Source organism: Ornithodoros turicata, chromosome 4, assembly GCF_037126465.1.
Source record: "Ornithodoros turicata isolate Travis chromosome 4, ASM3712646v1, whole genome shotgun sequence".
Taxonomy (NCBI): domain Eukaryota; kingdom Metazoa; phylum Arthropoda; class Arachnida; order Ixodida; family Argasidae; genus Ornithodoros; species Ornithodoros turicata.
Window position 1 is genome coordinate 60,574,380 of NC_088204.1, and position 18,382 is coordinate 60,592,761.

General features: G+C 44.5%; 1 protein-coding gene across 1 annotated transcript in view; it reads right to left on the minus strand.

Moving 5' to 3' along the window:
* Positions 1 to 251: 251 nt before the first annotated feature.
* Positions 252 to 18,382, minus strand: part of LOC135391643 (regulatory-associated protein of mTOR-like) — a 68,854-nt gene continuing 50,723 nt past the window's right edge. The window contains exons 21-28 of the mRNA XM_064621969.1: positions 18,114 to 18,231; positions 16,685 to 16,806; positions 15,073 to 15,171; positions 5,870 to 5,976; positions 5,139 to 5,266; positions 4,058 to 4,258; positions 2,016 to 2,145; positions 252 to 525 (exon numbers count right to left, since the gene is read on the minus strand). Of these exons, the coding sequence (XP_064478039.1) occupies positions 460 to 525; positions 2,016 to 2,145; positions 4,058 to 4,258; positions 5,139 to 5,266; positions 5,870 to 5,976; positions 15,073 to 15,171; positions 16,685 to 16,806; positions 18,114 to 18,231 (971 nt within the window). The 3' untranslated portion in view covers positions 252 to 459. The remainder of the gene's footprint in view (positions 526 to 2,015; positions 2,146 to 4,057; positions 4,259 to 5,138; positions 5,267 to 5,869; positions 5,977 to 15,072; positions 15,172 to 16,684; positions 16,807 to 18,113; positions 18,232 to 18,382) is intronic.

Below are 18,382 nucleotides of genomic sequence, written 5' to 3' on the forward strand. Positions count from 1 at the left end.
ACCCTAAAGAGGCAACCTTCAATTCGGGGAAGAATCGTGTTAGACCCATCTTCAGGCTCTACGAGGGATCTCTGGAGCCTGGCCCTCTCTGTGGGGAAGGCACCCGGGGTGGCAGCCCATATCTCACACCCCTCGGAATGGCCCTGGCCGCCCCAAGCTCATGCTTACCATATTTTGGGGGGAGGGGTGGGAAATTGTTTTGGTTGTCTGCAAGTCCTAGGAGAAACTTGCTGACAATAAGAAACACAAGACAAGTTGTAAGCTTTTGTTTCTTTTGAGAAAGCCTGTACATATGTATTTTCTCTGTTGTCAGGGAGAGGGTAGCACTAGTAGCAATGAGATGGCACCACACTGTATGGCGCGATGGCCTATGCCGTTGAGCGTCCTGAGCGCGAGTCTGCTGTGCACGAGGCGTCTGTCAGCTAAAAAAGGGCATCCTTTTGTCTAAAGAAGCGTAGGTCAGTGCCTCTTGTCCGTACTGTAAACACTGACTATCGTGTCTGTACTTCCTGATGCGAGGCACATCTGTGTGAGAAAAATTTGCGTTTAATGTCAAAACTGCTACAGTTTTTTGTTGAAGTGGAAAGGAGAACTAGTGTGTCTACTCGTACGGTTAACATGTCCAACACTTGGGCAGCCAAATGCTCTATTTACCACATATTTTGCGCACCTTGGCTTTAGCAGCAACACATCATGCACGGCCACAATGGTGTAGTGCCAATTAGTGCATCATCTCAATAGAGTCACTAACATGAGTAAATACACCATTTAAAAAGTTTCAAGATAAGTTCCAAGATAAGGGCCACACACGCAATATTAAAGCTTCTGGAACCGCTCCGGACTGACGCAAGATGAAGGCGTGCATGCACACGGTTAAGGCCCCGGGTTTTCCGCGAAATATCGCAGAATCCTTCGTTTGGCACCGAATTTCACAGAATCCCTTATTTTTAGGCGTATGCGGATATTCGAATTCTCGAATTCGAATCAAACATCAATTACTCGAAGTATTTCATTCGTGAATCGAATAACCAATATTTGGACTTCCGAATATCTCACTATTCGCCGAATACGAACGACACCTCCCAAAAGTGGGCTTCACCTGAAGCTTCCCTGCATGAGGTGAAGCCTGCTTTACGAAACCGTCCCTGCTGCAGTATCAGCATAGACAGATTGTAGTTTAGCTTAAGATAACGTTAGTCCAAGTTTATTGTGCATACTTCGCCAGAGGAAGGGGCGGCGTCCCTCTCGGGTGCAGGCGTGCAGCTTAGCGGTGGCAGTAGGGGACTTTGATTTGATGTCTGGGAGGTTGCCTTTAAAGAATAATGCCTATAGCTGAGAAACAAAAAGGGTGTCCTGTAACTTCCACAGGGCATGTATTGTAAGCTCCTTCCTATAATCTTCCTATAAAGTTCCTATAAACTCTGAATATGCTGAAAGATCTTTCAGCAGGTATAAAATGATTGCAGGTGACAGACTTTTGTCTTTGTCAGAGGAGAATGCAAGATATAATGTATGTAATGCTAAGCCACAACAGTGCTTTCAATCTGTAATTTTATAAAATATTTTTGTTCCCACATTATCCAAGAAAATAAAGTGTTTCCCATTTCAAGCTGCCATTGAAAGAAAGCCGTCAAGAAAATCGCAGAATTTACAAGTCGGTGCCGCAGAATTTTGAATTTGCCGCAGCAGAAAACCAGGGGCTTTACACATGGTACTGTCCCTCCTAGGCCCAGTTTCACTAACACTAGTTAACTTTGAACTGAGATCAAGGGTTGCTAGAACATGAAGGTAACACTCAAATCTTTTTGGCAGCATTAGTTAGTGACATGACAAATGTTTCAGTGAAAATAACTACCCTTTGTGAAGCAGAGTGAAGGGTTAAATTAATTCAAGTTGAGGGACTGCTGATCTCGGTTCAAATGGTAATCGGAGTGGTGAAACAGGGCCATAGTAGTTCTGACCAGTAGAGAACATGTGAGCGTGAACAGTGAATGTGAACACTGAATCTGTCTTACCTTGAGAGGATGGAAAGCAAGGCAGGCAACTGACCCTACCCGCTGCCCTATGAACCAGTCATGGTGTTTAATGTGTCCAATGGACTGCCCTTCATCATTGAAAACGCTGATCTGCTGATTGGCCGATCCACTGAAAGGAGAAAAATGAGGGTCCTTAATGGGGTAGTTCGCTTACCAAGTACTGATTCATTGATTTCTGTTGCAGACAGCAGCACATATTTAAACCTTTATCAGGTCCGTGGCTTAGCTTCCAACAGCTCGAGCAGTATGGTGTATTGTAGGTGTCTGAATGGAACGAGATCCACGCAAGCAGGCTTTCCCGCAGAAAACGACATATGCGCGACATAAGTCTGACAACAATGTGACGACAAGAGGGCATTCCTGTTCCCCGGGCAGAGATGCGGCTTCCTATTGCCGGCCCGGAAGCAATGTTACGAGACATCATGAGACGTCACGCGAGCCAATCGCAGCCTCCCATAATACCTCCTACCCCTGATGCTGGTTCCCACAGGAAAATACTGAAAACTTGGAAAATACATCGATTTTGAACTAGAAGGATTGACGAGGTGTTGTTCATTGTCTATTGCAGATGTCTAGCACGTTTTTTTCCAGTTCTGCCAGGGAGCGAACTTTCCCTTTAATGAATGTAAGGGCTTCATTTTTTGCACTCTACCTTCTTCTTCAAAAGCTTGACCTTGAGCTTTGTTGTAAGCACCAAAAGCTTTGGTGCTTGACCTAGGTGAATGTCTAGGGCACATGCCTACAAGTTAATGAGTCACAAAAATTATGAATATTAAAAATCAGTTTAGATTGCTTTGCTGGGTTAAACTGAACTTTACTATCGAAGTACCCTATGGATAGAGCCTGAAGTTTTAGGGTTTAACCCGATTCTTCCCTAAATTTGCACCCAGAATTCAAGGTTGCCTCTTTAGGGTGAAACCCGATTTTTACCCGGCAAATTGCCCTCACTCAGATGTCTGTACAAATGCAGACTAACTTGCCTGGGTGCAATTTGCTCACATTTGTCAAAAGTGAGTACCTTGTGTGGTTTTGCAGACATATTGTGTTTTTATTCAATGATGTTGTGTCAACCTCCTCATATATTACATTAGGTTGACTATTCGTCTCCCCAACTGGCTTCTTGCCACCTGGCGGACCCCAGCAGAAGCACTCAACCAATAATAGTAACAGCAGACGACAGGTATATTTCGCGCTGACCCGAAACTGCCGCAACTTCCCTTCGTGTGTGATGGAGTTTCCCAGCTTACAGAACTCAATTCGGCAGTGCAAAACTACTGTGGAGAAGAATATTCAATGTCAAGCAAGGGAAGAGGAAAAATATGCTATCACAGGAACGGCGTGAACGAAAACAACAAAGACAGAGAGGACATGCGACTTATGTTATTTGTACAATTTTTAAATCGTGTCTCGTGGAAGAAGGCACGAAGCGGGTTGATTTATTCGTCGGCTATTATTCTTTTCTCCGCCATCTTGAGGACGACGCGAGCACCTCTACAGGTAGCCGGAGAGGCAAATAGATACCATATTTGCTCACATAGCTAAGGCACATTTTCCAAAACACAGCACCATAAACAGGGTGCATTAACTAGGGAAAAAAACTGCATCACAACCAGTTACGGTACACTCAACTGCTCTTACATTCCAAACCATTAGAATCAGTGTTCTGGGAAACGCATGCGTTAAATATGCAAAAGGAAAATCCGGCACCCAAGGTAGGGTCGCACAAATTACAAATTATTGTGCAAATACAGTAATCTACGCTGTATTCCTATCTCTAGAATCCAGTTTCCAAGGCATGTGTCACTCGCTTTCTGGGCTTCCTGCCCTTTCAGTTCTGATGTAACTGTGAAAAAAAAAAAAAAAAAAAATGAAAAAAAAAAACTTATCAAAAATTTTAATTTATCCTATCTTATCTTCCACACAAGCTTTCAAAAACAACAACAACAACAAAGAAACAGCAGGTAAAATCAATCCTGGATTGGAGGAATTTACCTTCGATTTCCTTGCGCTTGCCAACTCACCAAGCAAAGATGTCGAAGGCAGGATGAACGGCCATGGCAGTGACGTCAGTGCCCGTTTTGACGGTGCGGTGTGAGGTCGTCTGTCCCAGCTCCCAGAAGCGGACATCCCCGGACACGCTTCCACTGATGATCCGACGGTCACGAACTTCTAAGTGAACATTAACCACCCAAGAGCTGTGGCCACGGAGAGTCATGATTCGGCTGTGGACACAAATCCCCCATCAGCACCATGGCAAAGCCCTGACCTTGGTCTTAGATCTTAGGTTTTTTTTTATCATACCTGCTACCACTAATGAAAACAAGTTGGGTTGCACGAGGGAGGACTAAACGAAAACTCCCAAAGTACAACGGACGTTCAACATACTGTTCAATTGCACTGCAGATTGGCACTGTGTGCACTGGCATCTGCAAACTGCACTCTGCAGTGTATACATATATGGTGGTAAGTTTGTCGTTGAGGTTTTTCGGGTTTAACCCCAAGTGATGATGCCAATCAGGAGTAAAAACAAGTCTTTCTGGGTTCGAACCTAGAACCTCTATATTAGGGCCGTGTTTTCGGGTCTTGTGTTTTTTGCAAATTGGGGGGGGGGGTTAATTATCAGGTTTTATTTCAGGACCTGTGAAACGGTAAAATTGGCTGATATCTAAATTTTTTGGCTGAAAAAAAAAAAAAACAAAAAATTAAAATAAAGGATGTTTCTCACACTTTAGATGAGCACAAGATACGAAACAGCAGCGCTAAATGTACAGTACCTAGCCTTCAGCATTGCCCATATTGCTGGCTGAATTTGCACATTGCCAAGTTTTTTATTTTACCAAAAACGCAGGCCCTATCTATGCTTTATCATCAGAAATGGCCTTTGACCATCCACAGCCCAGTACGAAGTGAAGTTTGAAGGCAATAATGCCAGTAAGCGCAAAGAAGAACAAAACGAATGAACCAAAGCAAAACTACAGGCAGCCACGACAAGGAAACCATCAGGGCGATGTTCCGGGTTCCTGCTGCTTGGTGCCCCTATCCCGTCAAAATTATGCAGGACTGCCTTTAAATTCCTATAATGAGGTAAGAAGGTCCCAATACCAGTCTGAAGGTGGCAACCGCCGGTCGTAAACTCGAACAGTTCCATCACCGCACCCGGCCACCAGGAGTGAACCTTCATGGTCCGTCGAAAGACTAGTGATTGGGCTGTCCGTGCCCGTTGGCATGTCCTGTGCAAGGTCAATATGTCATTAAATGTGAGACACTAAGGTGAGACACTAAGGCGAGACACTAAGGCGAGACACTAAGGCGAGACACTAAGGCGAGACACTAGGGAGAGACACTAGGGCGAGACACTAGGGCGAGACACTAGGGCGAGACACTAGGGAGATACACTAGGGAGATACACTAAGGAGATACACTAAGGCGAGACACTAAGGCGATACACTAAGGCGAGACACTAAGGCGAGACACTAAGGCGAGACACTAAGGCGAGACACTAAGGCGAGACACTATGGCGAGACACTAAGGCGAGACACTAGGGCGACACACTAGGGTGAGACACTAAGGTGAGGCACTAAGGTGAGACACTAAGGTGAGATGGTTTCAGCAATGCAGATTAATATTTGAACCGAGATCAACAGTCCTTTAACTTGAATTTAACAATTCGCTCTGCTACATTCATCTCGTCATCAACTAGTGTTTGTAAAAAAAGAATTGAGTGTTCGTTGAAGTTTCAGCGACTCCTAATTTTGGTTCAAAGTTAACCGGCATTGGTGAAACTGGGCCTAAGTAGTGGTCAACCACATCAAAAAGCCGGCCAGCAAGCGCACCAGAATTTTCCTCTCTTGCTCCGTGTCCCAAATCCGGATGACCCGCACGTCTCCGGATGCAATCAGTGTTGTGGACTCTTGGTCCCAATCCAGCACCATACCAGCTCCTGGAATGTAATGTAATCCTTAAATTATTGTGCACTGTACAGATTCAACTTAGTACGCAATATGTTGTGTATGATACCAAAGCACGATGATACAGTCAAATTCCTTTACAATGCAGCAAAGGCAGCAAAAAAAAATTCACAGTAAAGGTATTTTCGTTAAAAAGGATGTTCATTATTGGACCTATAGGGCTCCAGTGGGACTACAAAAAAAATTACTGTAGTGGTATTTTCGTTAAAAAGGTGTTCGCTATAAAGGAGTTTGACTGTATATGATATGATGATAGCACAGAAAGACTTGACACCGAGCGCTTGAGCTCACGTGGCAGCAGAAAGCTACAACGTTTCGTGCATCGTCCACCGTAGTATTCTGGGGAATGCCGCTCCTGTGAATACACAGTAGTAAGAGCGACTATACTTCACGAAAGTTCTCAAACTGGCAGAAGTGTAAGGAAAAGTGGCTGCAGCTGTGCTGAGAGGAGAGGAGAGGAGAGGAGAGCTTTTTATTACAAAGTAGTTTCATAGGAATTTCATTCCCTTGGCAGACAGACTTTTCTGCACAATACATTTTTATTCCTTATCGTGGATATGGCTTACTCTTTATACAACAAATTTTTTTCTGTTGGAATATGGTGCGACAAAGGCACTGGCGCTAAGACTCACTCTGCTGGTGCAATGCACTCAAACTTGGAAGGAATAGGCTTCCAGGTCAAGTAAGAAGCAATATACCAGTTACATGCACCAAATAGGCTCGTCTAATCATTTTGTGCTGGTAGAGAAGTGCCAGGCAAGCATGAAAATGGGATATGTACAGAGTCAAATGACCTCAAAATGATACCTAAGCAAATATAGAAACCTCGGCCTCTTGGTAGTAGCACTGGCGTGTGTCTCCCGGTCACTCGTCTTCGTAAAGGCTTAATGCAATACAGTGTATCATGCTCTCAAAATGATGTTATGTGTGGCTAGGACAAGATAATGATTTTGCCACAACTGACTACTTAAGGGCAGTCACAAAAATGATGGGAGTCTTGCACTCCATCCCTCCTCCCAAATACATGAACCATGCAAGGAAAGAGAAAGGAGAAGCATCTCCTTTTGCATATAAAAGACATGACCCTGTCATGTTCTACGTTATCTCCTTTTGCCTTTGTAAGTAAGTATAGCTTTGTCTACCTAGAATGAAAATGATACAAAATTCTACCAAGATGTGCTTCAAATAGTGAGATGTTCCAATATCAGGCTGTACCGTATGCAAGGACCTCTATCAATGTGCCAGAAGGAATACCCTGTGTGATGCCAGAGTACAAAGTGTCCGATTTCCAACATATTTCACTGACTGTTCACGTGCGTGCTGTGTCTAGCATGGCAAACGTGACATCACCAGAAAACTTGCCTCTGGTCGTCACAGAGACCTACTCTTTGGTGCTTGTTGCTTTTCTTTGGCACTCCGCATTATTAGAGCCTGAATTTTTCGGGGAATATCTTTGTCTAAATTCGGAGGGGGGTAAAAATCAGGTAAATAAAGATCCGCACTAAATTCACACAAATTCAGGTGAAAAAACTTCCAGTATGCTAAATTCGGGGAGAAATCCGTGCCACTTACCCAAACTAACTGCACTGGTTGGGTACAAATGATGATCCAACTGCACTTGCTGCCAAACAAGTTAGGTATTGTGCATTCTTACAGTCGTCCCAGTGAGGGCAATGTGCGCGGTAAAAATCGGGTGTCACCCTATAGAGGCAACCTTCAATTCGGGGTGCAAATTCGGGACGCAAATTCAGGGAAGGATCGGGTTAAATCCCAAAACTTCAGGCTCTGTGCATTATGGAGTCTATTCATGAAAACCAATGTATACCACTAAGACAGCTCGTTTCACCGTGACAAGACCAGTGTCGTTTGACAATGTTCCTTGCGGCGAGTCAAACAATATTCATCTTTGGCGCTATAAATGAGTGTGGTATTGAAGACACGAGTACTGCAGCTGACACACTGTACCGCTGTGATGCTACACACATGCTACATACGAATCCTAGGCAGAGATTCGAAATTCGCGAATCCAAATCCCAGTGCCCAAAACGCCGAATCTTTCGTGCCAGTTCGAGACATGTTATCCGTCGGTCCTTGAGGATCAGGCGCTCCACAAGTCGGATGTTCTCAGGAACTCTGACACTGGGCTCTGAGCCGCCCTGGCCGGGATCGTCCTGCACTGATGTACGGCCATCTCGGAACCGTTTACACCACTCAAAGGCTTTGCTGCGGTTAAGTGTATCGTGGCCATACTGAGCCTGAAGTCTTCTGTGAATTTCAGATGACTTTACGTCTTCATTCACTGTCACGACTGTGTCGCTACCGTCGGTCCCGCTCTACTGCCATCATCACAGGCATCGTCGGGCGCGGGAAAACGCGGGCGGCTCGTGCACGAAACGAACAAAACCGGGCAGCACGGGAGCTGATGGTCTCTCTCTTGACTGGTCTGGTCCATCGTCATGTCTGCCAGGGATTACGACTTTCATTAAAATCCAGTTGCTGGACCTCTCTGTGTCGTCGTTTCGGGGGAAGGAATGCATCAACTGGTGGCAGCGGTGCACGGCGGACCTCATGTGCTTCGAGTATGTAAAGGTGGGTACTAGCTTTGCTGATTAGTTGTAACCAGGATTTAGCCTAGTGTTCTAAATCTGGTTAGTTAACCCTACTGTCGAGGAGTCCTCGTTCGTTTTCCTCATAGTATTGTTTGTAGGCAAAGATACCCAAGTATGAAGCTAGATTCACTCAAGAAAGATGACTTGTTAGAAATATGTGAGGATTTAGGTATTGATACTTCGAAATTGAAGCGAAAGCCTCACATTATTGAAGCCATATTGAGTGCGGATATCGACGATGATGAAGTCGAAGAAACCTGGCAGATGATAAGGGACAGAAGGGAGAGGAAAGAGAGAGAGTATGCTCAGCAAAAAGAATTATTAGATATTCAGCTTAAATTGCAAGTCACGCGCAACGAGGAAGCTGATAAAATTGCTGAGACTAGCTTTCCTCAAGTAATGCAGGTGGAGTCATTTAAGATGACAAATTTTATGCAGCCCTACAAGTTAGGAGAGGACATAGGTATGTATCTAGTAAACTTTGAACGTACCTGCGAAAGGCAACATTTTGTCAAGTCTTCTTGGCCACAAAGGCTCCTTACTCTTTTGCCTGGTGAAACAGCAGATGTTCTAGCGAGGATGCCAAAGGATGAGTCTGAAGATTACGATAAAGTAAAGAGCAGTCTTTTGAGAAAGTATCGCCTATCTGCTGAGGCTTTCCGCCAAAGATTCAGATCAGATGTTAAGAAGCCCAATCAACCTTACGTAGACTTCGCGTATAATTTAAAGTCTAATTTGGTGGAATGGTTGACGGAGGTAAAGGCTTATGGCGATCATGACAAAGTCATACAGCATATTTGCATAGAACAGTTCTTTGATCGCATCCCAGAAGATATGAGATTCTGGATTCAGGACAAACCAGACGTTGACACCATAGAAAAAGCATCAGAATTGGCTGATGATTATGTATCTAGAAGGGTCTACAATTCGTCATCCATGAGCTTGAAAACACGCAAACCTTTCACACCTTATCGGAAGTTTGCTACTAACAAACCGGAAAGAGACATCCCACTTGCTACCCCTCGTGAAAGCAGTCAGAAAGGTGCACAGAGTACCACCATGAAAGAAAAAACTGCCAATGCGAGAGTTTTCGAAGCTAGAAAACCTCCAGTTTGTTATTTCTGTCACGAACCAGGTCACATCGCAAGTGTTTGTGATAAAAAACCGAAAACAGCCTTTTCCTACGTAAAAGATGACGAGGAAAACCTTAAGTTGCTAGGACCTTACCTCTGTGACTTAACGGTAAACGGTACACCGTGTAAAGCACTAAGAGATAGCGGTGCCACGATAGATGTTGCCCATCCTTCGCTGGTTAGACCCGAGGATTATACAGGCGAATCAACGTGGATCAGGCAAATTGTGCAGGAAAACAGTGTATGTCTTCCTGTAGCTAAGGTGACCCTTAAGGGATCCTTTGGTGAAATCACAACCGAAGCTGCTGTATCTAAAGGTATTCCCCAACATTATCCCTATTTATTTTCGAACAAGTCTGCAAATCTATTAGCAGAACAAGGGAAAGAATGCAGTGCACAACAGGTGAACGCTCTCACACGTTCGAAAGCGCGTGAACTGGCGAATAAGCTTCGGTACGATTACCACACAGAGCAAATCCTAGAGACGGAACCAAAAGTTCCCGTTCCGAATCCTAACGAAGAATCCTCCCCAGATGTTGGTCAAAACAGTATTCAGCAGGATCTTGAATACGCAGAAAACTCTGCAGCGTGCTCCTTTTTGCCTCCCATATCAAATAGTTTTGACAGCTTACGAGGACTTGACAAACAAACTCTAAAGCTGGAGCAACAAAGTGACTCAACGCTAGAGAGACTTTTCAAACTCATTGATGGTGTCCCTAGAAAAAATGCGACGTTTGCCACAAAGTCTGATCTCTTATATCGTTATTACAACGACCGCAAAGGTAGAACTTTGGATCAGCTAGTTGTACCACGAAAGTACAGACAAGATATTCTGCACCTCAGTCATGCATGTTCATGGTCAGGTCATTTAGGAATCAGAAAAACTAAGGACAGACTCCTTCAGGAATACTACTGGCCAGGATGTTTTAAAGATGTAGAAAACTTCGTTCGGTCATGTGATTCATGCCAAAGAGTAGGGAAATCTACCGACCAGTGGAAAGCACCACTTAAACTAGTCCCTATAATCACAGAACCCTTCAAGCGCTTAGTAATCGACACGGTAGGTCCTTTACCACAAACTAAGTCAGGATACCGTTACATACTAACGCTGCTGTGTCCAGCAACGAAGTTTCCTGAAGCAGTGCCTCTCAAGGAAATAACTTCTTCCGAAATAGTGGATGCCTTGCTTGGCGTCTTTGCACGAATAGGTTTCCCCAGCGAAATTCAAAGCGATCAGGCAAGCGTGTTTACTAGTGCACTGACAACAACCTTTCTACAACGCTGCGGGATTACCATCGTCCACAGCTCAGTATATCATCCACAAAGCAATGCAGTTGAACGTTGGCATTCAACACTCAAACGAGTTCTACGAGCTCTATGTTATGAACATAAAAAAGATTGGGACATGTGTTTGCCGGCAGCAATGTTTGCTCTTAGAACTGTTCCCCATGAGGCAACAGGATTTAGCCCTGCGGAACTAGTCTATGGCAGATCACTAAGATCACCGCTGAGAATAATCAGAGAACAATGGGAAGATAGTGGGGACGATCCCACAGTGGTAGACTACGTTTTAGAATTGTTAAATCGTTTACATGTAGCTCAAGAGCTAACACTAGAGAACATGAAAATTGCCCAGGAAAAAGCTAAAACTTACTACGACAGGACAGCTAGGTCACGGCTCTTCTCACCGGGGCAAAAAGTAATGATATTACGACCGTGTCGTCAAAACAAACTGCAAGTTCAGTGGGAAGGTCCAGCACAGGTAATAGAAAAACTTTCCGACACCAACTATGTCGTTCAGCTTGGCAAACGTAAATCATCCGTCAAAATCTACCACGCAAACTTGATGAAACCGTACACCGAACGCGAGGCTATTGTTAACCTCACACTAAACGAACCTGAGGAAATCCCCTTAGACATCCCTTCTCTAGGAACGGGTAAAGTTCCCACAGTTCATGAAATAATGCTTAATATCGTCGAAGCCGGTGACTTGCAACCTAATCAAATCCAAGATCTGACTCATTTAATCGAGGAGTACCAGACTTTATTTTCTGATAGGCCCGGCAAAACTACGTTAGCTTGTCATGACATAGAACTAACATCAGAAAAGCCAGTTAAGTCCAAGCCGTATAGAATGGCACCTAGACAGAAGGCCATACTAGAAACTGAAATTAAGAAAATGCTCGACTTAGGGGTAATAGAACCCGGTGAAAGTGATTATGCATCGCCTCTAATTTTAGTTGAAGCTCCAGGCAAGGATCCTCGCCCTTGCATTGATTATAGAAAGCTCAACGCAATAACGCGGGATCAAATCTACCCAATTCCGAACATCGAAGAAAGGATTGAGACTGTTAGTGCAGCAAAATTTATCTCAACCTTAGATTTGGTACGAGGATATTGGCAAGTACCCCTCACAGAACGAGCAAAAAGGTACGCAGCATTCACATCACCAATCGGTACTTTCAGACCTGTCATGCTCACATTCGGCCTGAAGAATGCTCCTTTCTGTTTTTCGAAGCTCATGGACACAGTTCTAAAGGGTCTCGAAAACTTTGCAGTTCCCTACCTTGATGATGTTGCAATTTTTTCTTCCACTTGGGAAGACCACATTCAACACCTTAAAATAGTTTTTCAGCGTTTTAGAGAGGCAGGGCTTATTATGAAAGCAAAGAAGTGCAAACTTGCACGCTCCCATGTAACATATCTCGGTCACATTGTTGGACATGGGTACCGCAGCCCACTTCAGACAAAAGTTGCGGCGATTAAAGATTTTCCTCGCCCAACTACAAAAACCCAAGTCAGGTCTTTCTTAGGACTCACTGGATACTATCAAAGGTACATCAGAAACTATGCTGACATCGCCAGTCCTTTAACCGATGCATTGAAAAACAATCAACCCAATCGTATTCTATGGGATACGACCAAAGAAAGCGCTTTTCAAAAGTTAAAAACAGCGCTATGTTCAAAACCACTCCTTCGGGCCCCAGACTTCGCACGTCCTTTCATCATTCAGTGTGATGCAAGTGACAGAGGTATAGGTGCGGTGCTTTGCCAAAGGGACGAAGCTGGAAGAGAACACCCCGTCGTATACATAAGTAGAAAACTAACCCTACGCGAACAGGCATATTGTGCTTCCGAAAAGGAATGTGCTTGCATTGTATGGGCCATTCAAAAACTTAGTTGTTACATGTACGGAACGAGGTTTACAGTCGAGACAGACCACTGTCCTCTCACTTGGCTAAACCAAATGTCAAACAAAAACTCTAGACTTTTACGTTGGAGTATCATTCTTCAACAATATAACTTCGATGTTCGCTACCGTAAAGGTAAAGAGAATGGCAACGCTGATGCTCTCAGCCGCGCAGTATGAGTTCATTTTTGGAATACTTTTTCATTTTCAGAATCTTTCTTTCATTCTCCCACTCTTCCCTTCGTTTGCTATGGTGTATCAAAACTTACTTCGTTACTGCACATTGTTGGATTTTTGTATATAAAAGTGCAGTTCACACTTTGGTTACTATTTTGGGTATCGTTCTTGATATTCTGATTTCATACGTACTTTGCCTTCATGGGATTAAGGATAGGACACCTTTTCTTCTTTACATATCCTGGTTCAATTGAAAGGTATAGGCTAGGCCTCGCCTGAGCTGCTTGGGGTGCTTTGGTGGTTTGTCTGCTTCCGTTTGCTCACACAGTGTTCACAACCCCAACTACATCTGGAGGCTTCATACATGAATTCCCTCCTGGTCATCGAACAAACGTCATCGATTGGCCACTGTCCAAGCCGCCACCTTCAGGCCCTGGACCTTACTGCGCCATTGGATAAAACATCGCCACCATCAAGCCACTCCAGAGTCACGGCAGCAAGCCGTCACACCTCCTTGGCTTCCTCTTCATCGGCGGGGAAAGTTGTCACGACTGTGTCGCTACCGTCGGTCCCGCTCTACTGCCATCATCACAGGCATCGTCGGGCGCGGGAAAACGCGGGCGGCTCGTGCACGAAACGAACAAAACCGGGCAGCACGGGAGCTGATGGTCTCTCTCTTGACTGGTCTGGTCCATCGTCATGTCTGCCAGGGATTACGACTTTCATTAAAATCCAGTTGCTGGACCTCTCTGTGTCGTCGTTTCGGGGGAAGGAATGCATCATCACGAGAACCTTCATGACAACTTGCTGTTTGATGTGCACGCTCACCTCGTTGTCGGCCATCTTGTCCAGCACGTGTCTTCTGTTTTGCACAAACTTTGGACCACCATGTGGTGAATGCGGAGGCCTGTCGCGTGTGAAAATGCCGAAAAAGAAGTAGTGTGAGCCATTTGTACACTCAGGAGACAGAAAGTCCCGGTTTGACTTGAACGCCTCTCATAAAAACAGGTGACAGGGCAATCGAGACACCTGTTTTTAATTTTGTACAAAGCTATACCAACTATGTATGTATCATCGGTCTTCAATTCAGTTCAATTAAACTGTCTTTCCCATTCAGCTTCTTCGTGTGATCCTGGTAGTGAGTGCAGTTTCTCCTTGCACATAGCTTATTGCTGCTATTCTGTTGTCTTCGGATAAAATGATGGATATTCAAACATTGTTGAGATTAACCAGGCAAGGTGGTAAATGAAACATGCACTTCTATTCGTTAAGAGTAGAGTGGAGCAGTGCTTTTGTAATATGTAGTGGGACTGTTGGACAAGCGCTACGACTGCAGTTGCTTCCTTTTCCGAATCTATATTAAGGTGTCGAAGCACAATAACTGCAGTGAATGCTCACACAGCGACTGTGAACTGCATACAAATGACATGGAAACTGCAGTCCATAGTCAATGGCAGACGACGCAGCGGATGGCACCTACTTGCACGCTCGCATTCTTTTCGGTTCGAGGGGTGGGGGCACCAGTCAGGCACTCTCGCATAATTTCTGTTGCACCCTTGGTGAAAATGGTAAAATAAGGCAGCACCATTTTTTGACGAAAAGGATGCGCCTATTAACCATATCGGGTGCGTGACCGACACGTGACAGCATCCGAATTAACAAGCACGTCGAAAAACCAGTGAGCGACTATAATCACCCATTATGTTACGATATATCTTATACAACGATCACTGCCACGTTTTTAACAATGCGCTGGCAACCAAAAAGGTTACTGATGTGCATTCCGTAATGCTGAATGACCAGCTGCGGAGCATCTTACGAGACATTATGGAACCCAGCTTGAGAGCCCCTATCCTAGCAGTGTAATGATGTGTAACATAGCAGGGAGCAATCCAACACTACTAGTCATAAAAGTCATTTCAACCTTTTGTGCAAAGTGAAAGTCACAAAAGAGCTTGCCTTTTGTTGTAGATGCAGTGTCACCAAGGGCTTGGAATGCTGTCACCAAATCTCGGCTGGAGCTTGAGTAATTTCGCCACACTCTTACTGCTCCATCATCTGCAAGAATTTCGTTCTTCTTAAAGTGCATTCTTGTCTGTTAAATTAGTTGCGTAGCATAGATGAACAAATATAAATATACGAATGATATACTGTAAACATGTTTTTATTCCGGATGTATTAATTTTCGCGAATTTTGTGACCGCTAAAATATTGCGAAAAATTGTACTCACAAATAAAGAGGCACCAATGAACACTGCATTGCCTCGATGCATTTACAAGATACACTCTGTTGGTTAAGTTGTCACAAAACAACAGGAAGTACAAAGTATATATATTCATTTATGTTCACATTTGTCTTCTGTTCTTGGAGCCAGCCCTTCTTCAACAAAGCCTGAACAAATAGTGGCGTCACGCAGAGATATTTTCAATCAACCACGCAGCATGGATGAGTTTGTTAGACACAGCATGGATGTCCACCTTGACTTCAGAAGATGAACAGTGCTTGTCCAGCAGAGCTTTGACACACGTGGCATAATATTTAGTGAACTTTTCACGCATGATACCTTTCAATGAGGAATTCACAGCTAGGTCATTCAGTTGCAGTTTTGCCAGTATAACTTGCTGGAACTTCCTTACAGACATGTCATGCAGCAAGCACATTTTGAGATCAACAGGAAAAACCTTCGAAAACACGTGCCAATCGGACGCCTTAATCGGCTTCATGTTAATTCTACAACACGAAACTGACTGCGGAATTAAATACACGTGAATAACTTAATGATGTGATGGTGATATCTGGTGGAAACATACAGTTTTCGGAGGGAAATAAAAAAGAGCGCTTATCGTATTTTAGATGAACATGAGATGCCGAATGGCTGTGCTCAATGTGCAACGCTTAGCACATAGCAGCGCTCGTATCAGTGGCTGCATTGGCCCTTTGACAAGTTAGTTTTCGAGGATTCTGCGTTTTGCTCTAAGTGAGGATGATGCAAATCAGGTCTTAGTGGGTTTAACCATAAAACACAAAGGCCCTATGTATTCTCCCAAAATATTTTGTGTGTGTAAACCTCTCTCTAAGGTGGAAGTATCATTAAATTAATTTCTAGTTTTAAGAAGTATGATGCCGTAGGGTGCTCAATCTGCAATGCGGCTGGCAACATTGCTCCTCGATGGTCCATTTCCGTCTCCTCACCACAACTGCTGGCAGACATCGAACCTTCTGGGGAGAGCGGAGACGCTCGCACTATTGCTAGGAGAGAGACGCCGACTCCAGATAACGTCATCCGCTTTTGGAGAATCCGAATGTATGGCGTTTCGCGGCTTCTTTCGAAAATTCGTGGGAGTGCGCAACTCTCATTGACGCCGTTCATAATCAAATAAATGCCATTTTTTAGTCTGTGGAGGCTTTAACTATGAGATAGATACATAGATTGCAACATCCTCTAAGCCCATGTGACGAGAAGGAAGACACTCTTGGAAGCCTTCGGCCAGTTACTTTAGCGCGTGATTACAGAAAGCCACAGTTGGAATGCATCGATCTGAGCATTCCACATGCTCTGCAGATGCTCACCTGAACCAGTCAGAAGCAGTGGCATGTCATGAGCATTGAGGTAGTGTAGTGCAGTGATGCGAGTCTGAGGCAAGTTGTCATTAGAATGTGTGCTCTGTAGGGTACCGTGCTCATCCCACAGACTGCAAGGGAAATGGTACAGGTTGGCCCATTGCATGTGAAACTGCCACATAAACTATTTGTCAATGGTTCTTTATATGGATAGTTCGCTCCCTAACAAAACTGGAAAAAATATGCTGGACGTGTGCAATAGACAACGAACAACTCCCCGTCAATCCCTTTCATCTGAAATCGGCATATTTTCGGAGTATTTTCCCGTAGGTATCGGCAGCACAGTCGAGCGCCGGCGATGGAGCATATTACGGGAGCGGTCAGTCAGCTCGAGCAACTTTTCGTGACATTGCTTCAGGACTGGCGAAATGAAGCCTAATTCGATGCCGGGGAAAAGCGGGGAAACGGACCGCCCTCTTAAGGCCACACTGTTCTCAGACAGACGTCGTGCACGCGCGTCCTTCTTTGCGGGAATGGCTGCTTGTCGGGATCTCGTTGCTTTCGGATGCCTGCAATGAATCATACTGCACGAGCTGCGGGGAACTAATGCACAGACCTGCTAAAGTTCTAATTACACTACTGTCCACAAGAAAAATAAACGAATCGATGCTTGGAGAGCGAACTATCCCTTTAATAGCAGAACATTTTTGTGCAGCACAATAGACGAGTTCAGAAAATCCCAGAGTGCTTAGCGCTGCTTTGAACTGTGGGAGTTTACTAATACGAAAGAAACGGGTGGCCTTCAAACTGTTCCGATTTCTCCCCTACCGGTCCATTGTCCACGACGTGTCAAGGTCAGCGAAAGCGAAATGTGAAGGATTATTCTTCGTTCCCAGCGATGCGCGCCCAGGATGTAATGCGTGCGCAAAGAGCACTGGGATTTTCTGAAGTCGTCTATTGACACTCATTGTATGAGACATAGATACCACAGTCACCACCAATTCTTTCAGGTGTTCTACGACAGAAACTCGTGCTGTGAAACACCCGGTAATATGACCGTAGGGTGATGTCATCATACCAAACGGTGAGGATCAGCATTGGAGTCCCTGTACAAAATCTTTGGTGGTTGGGGCTATTTGTGGCACTCAGCATGATTGGCTGTTACAGGGGGGTTAGGAGAAAACTGTGCCAGTAACCACACCTTCATCTATTAACTGATTCCTGTGCATAAAAGGCTGTGCTTCGAAAATTAAATGCTGGTGCGTCAATGAGTTTATATGTTGTTTATGTGTTAGTTTACTATTATCTTATTCCTAGATATCGAGGTTTTCTCAATGTCATGCACCACCAGCCAGCCATTGTGCTGTCAATTCTAATGTAAAGCTACGCTACGTCCCCCATGTTTTATCCACTGATTAAAAAATCAGGCTGCAGCTACCTGTAGGAGTCTCTGTCAGCAATGCAGAGCTCTGCCTCGTAAGGATGAAATACAAGGCACATTGGCGGCGTTGTGCTGGAGCTGCAGAACTGCTGCTCTTCTAATCGAGCTCCCTCTTCTGAAAGAATGGAGCACATTATTAGGCTGCTGTTGGTGTCATTGGCTGGCTTTGAGAGGAAGTATTCCCAGAATACATTTCACATTGCATCATGCTGAATGAGCCTAGACATGACTAGAACATTACAACACTAGAACACTCGTTCATTATT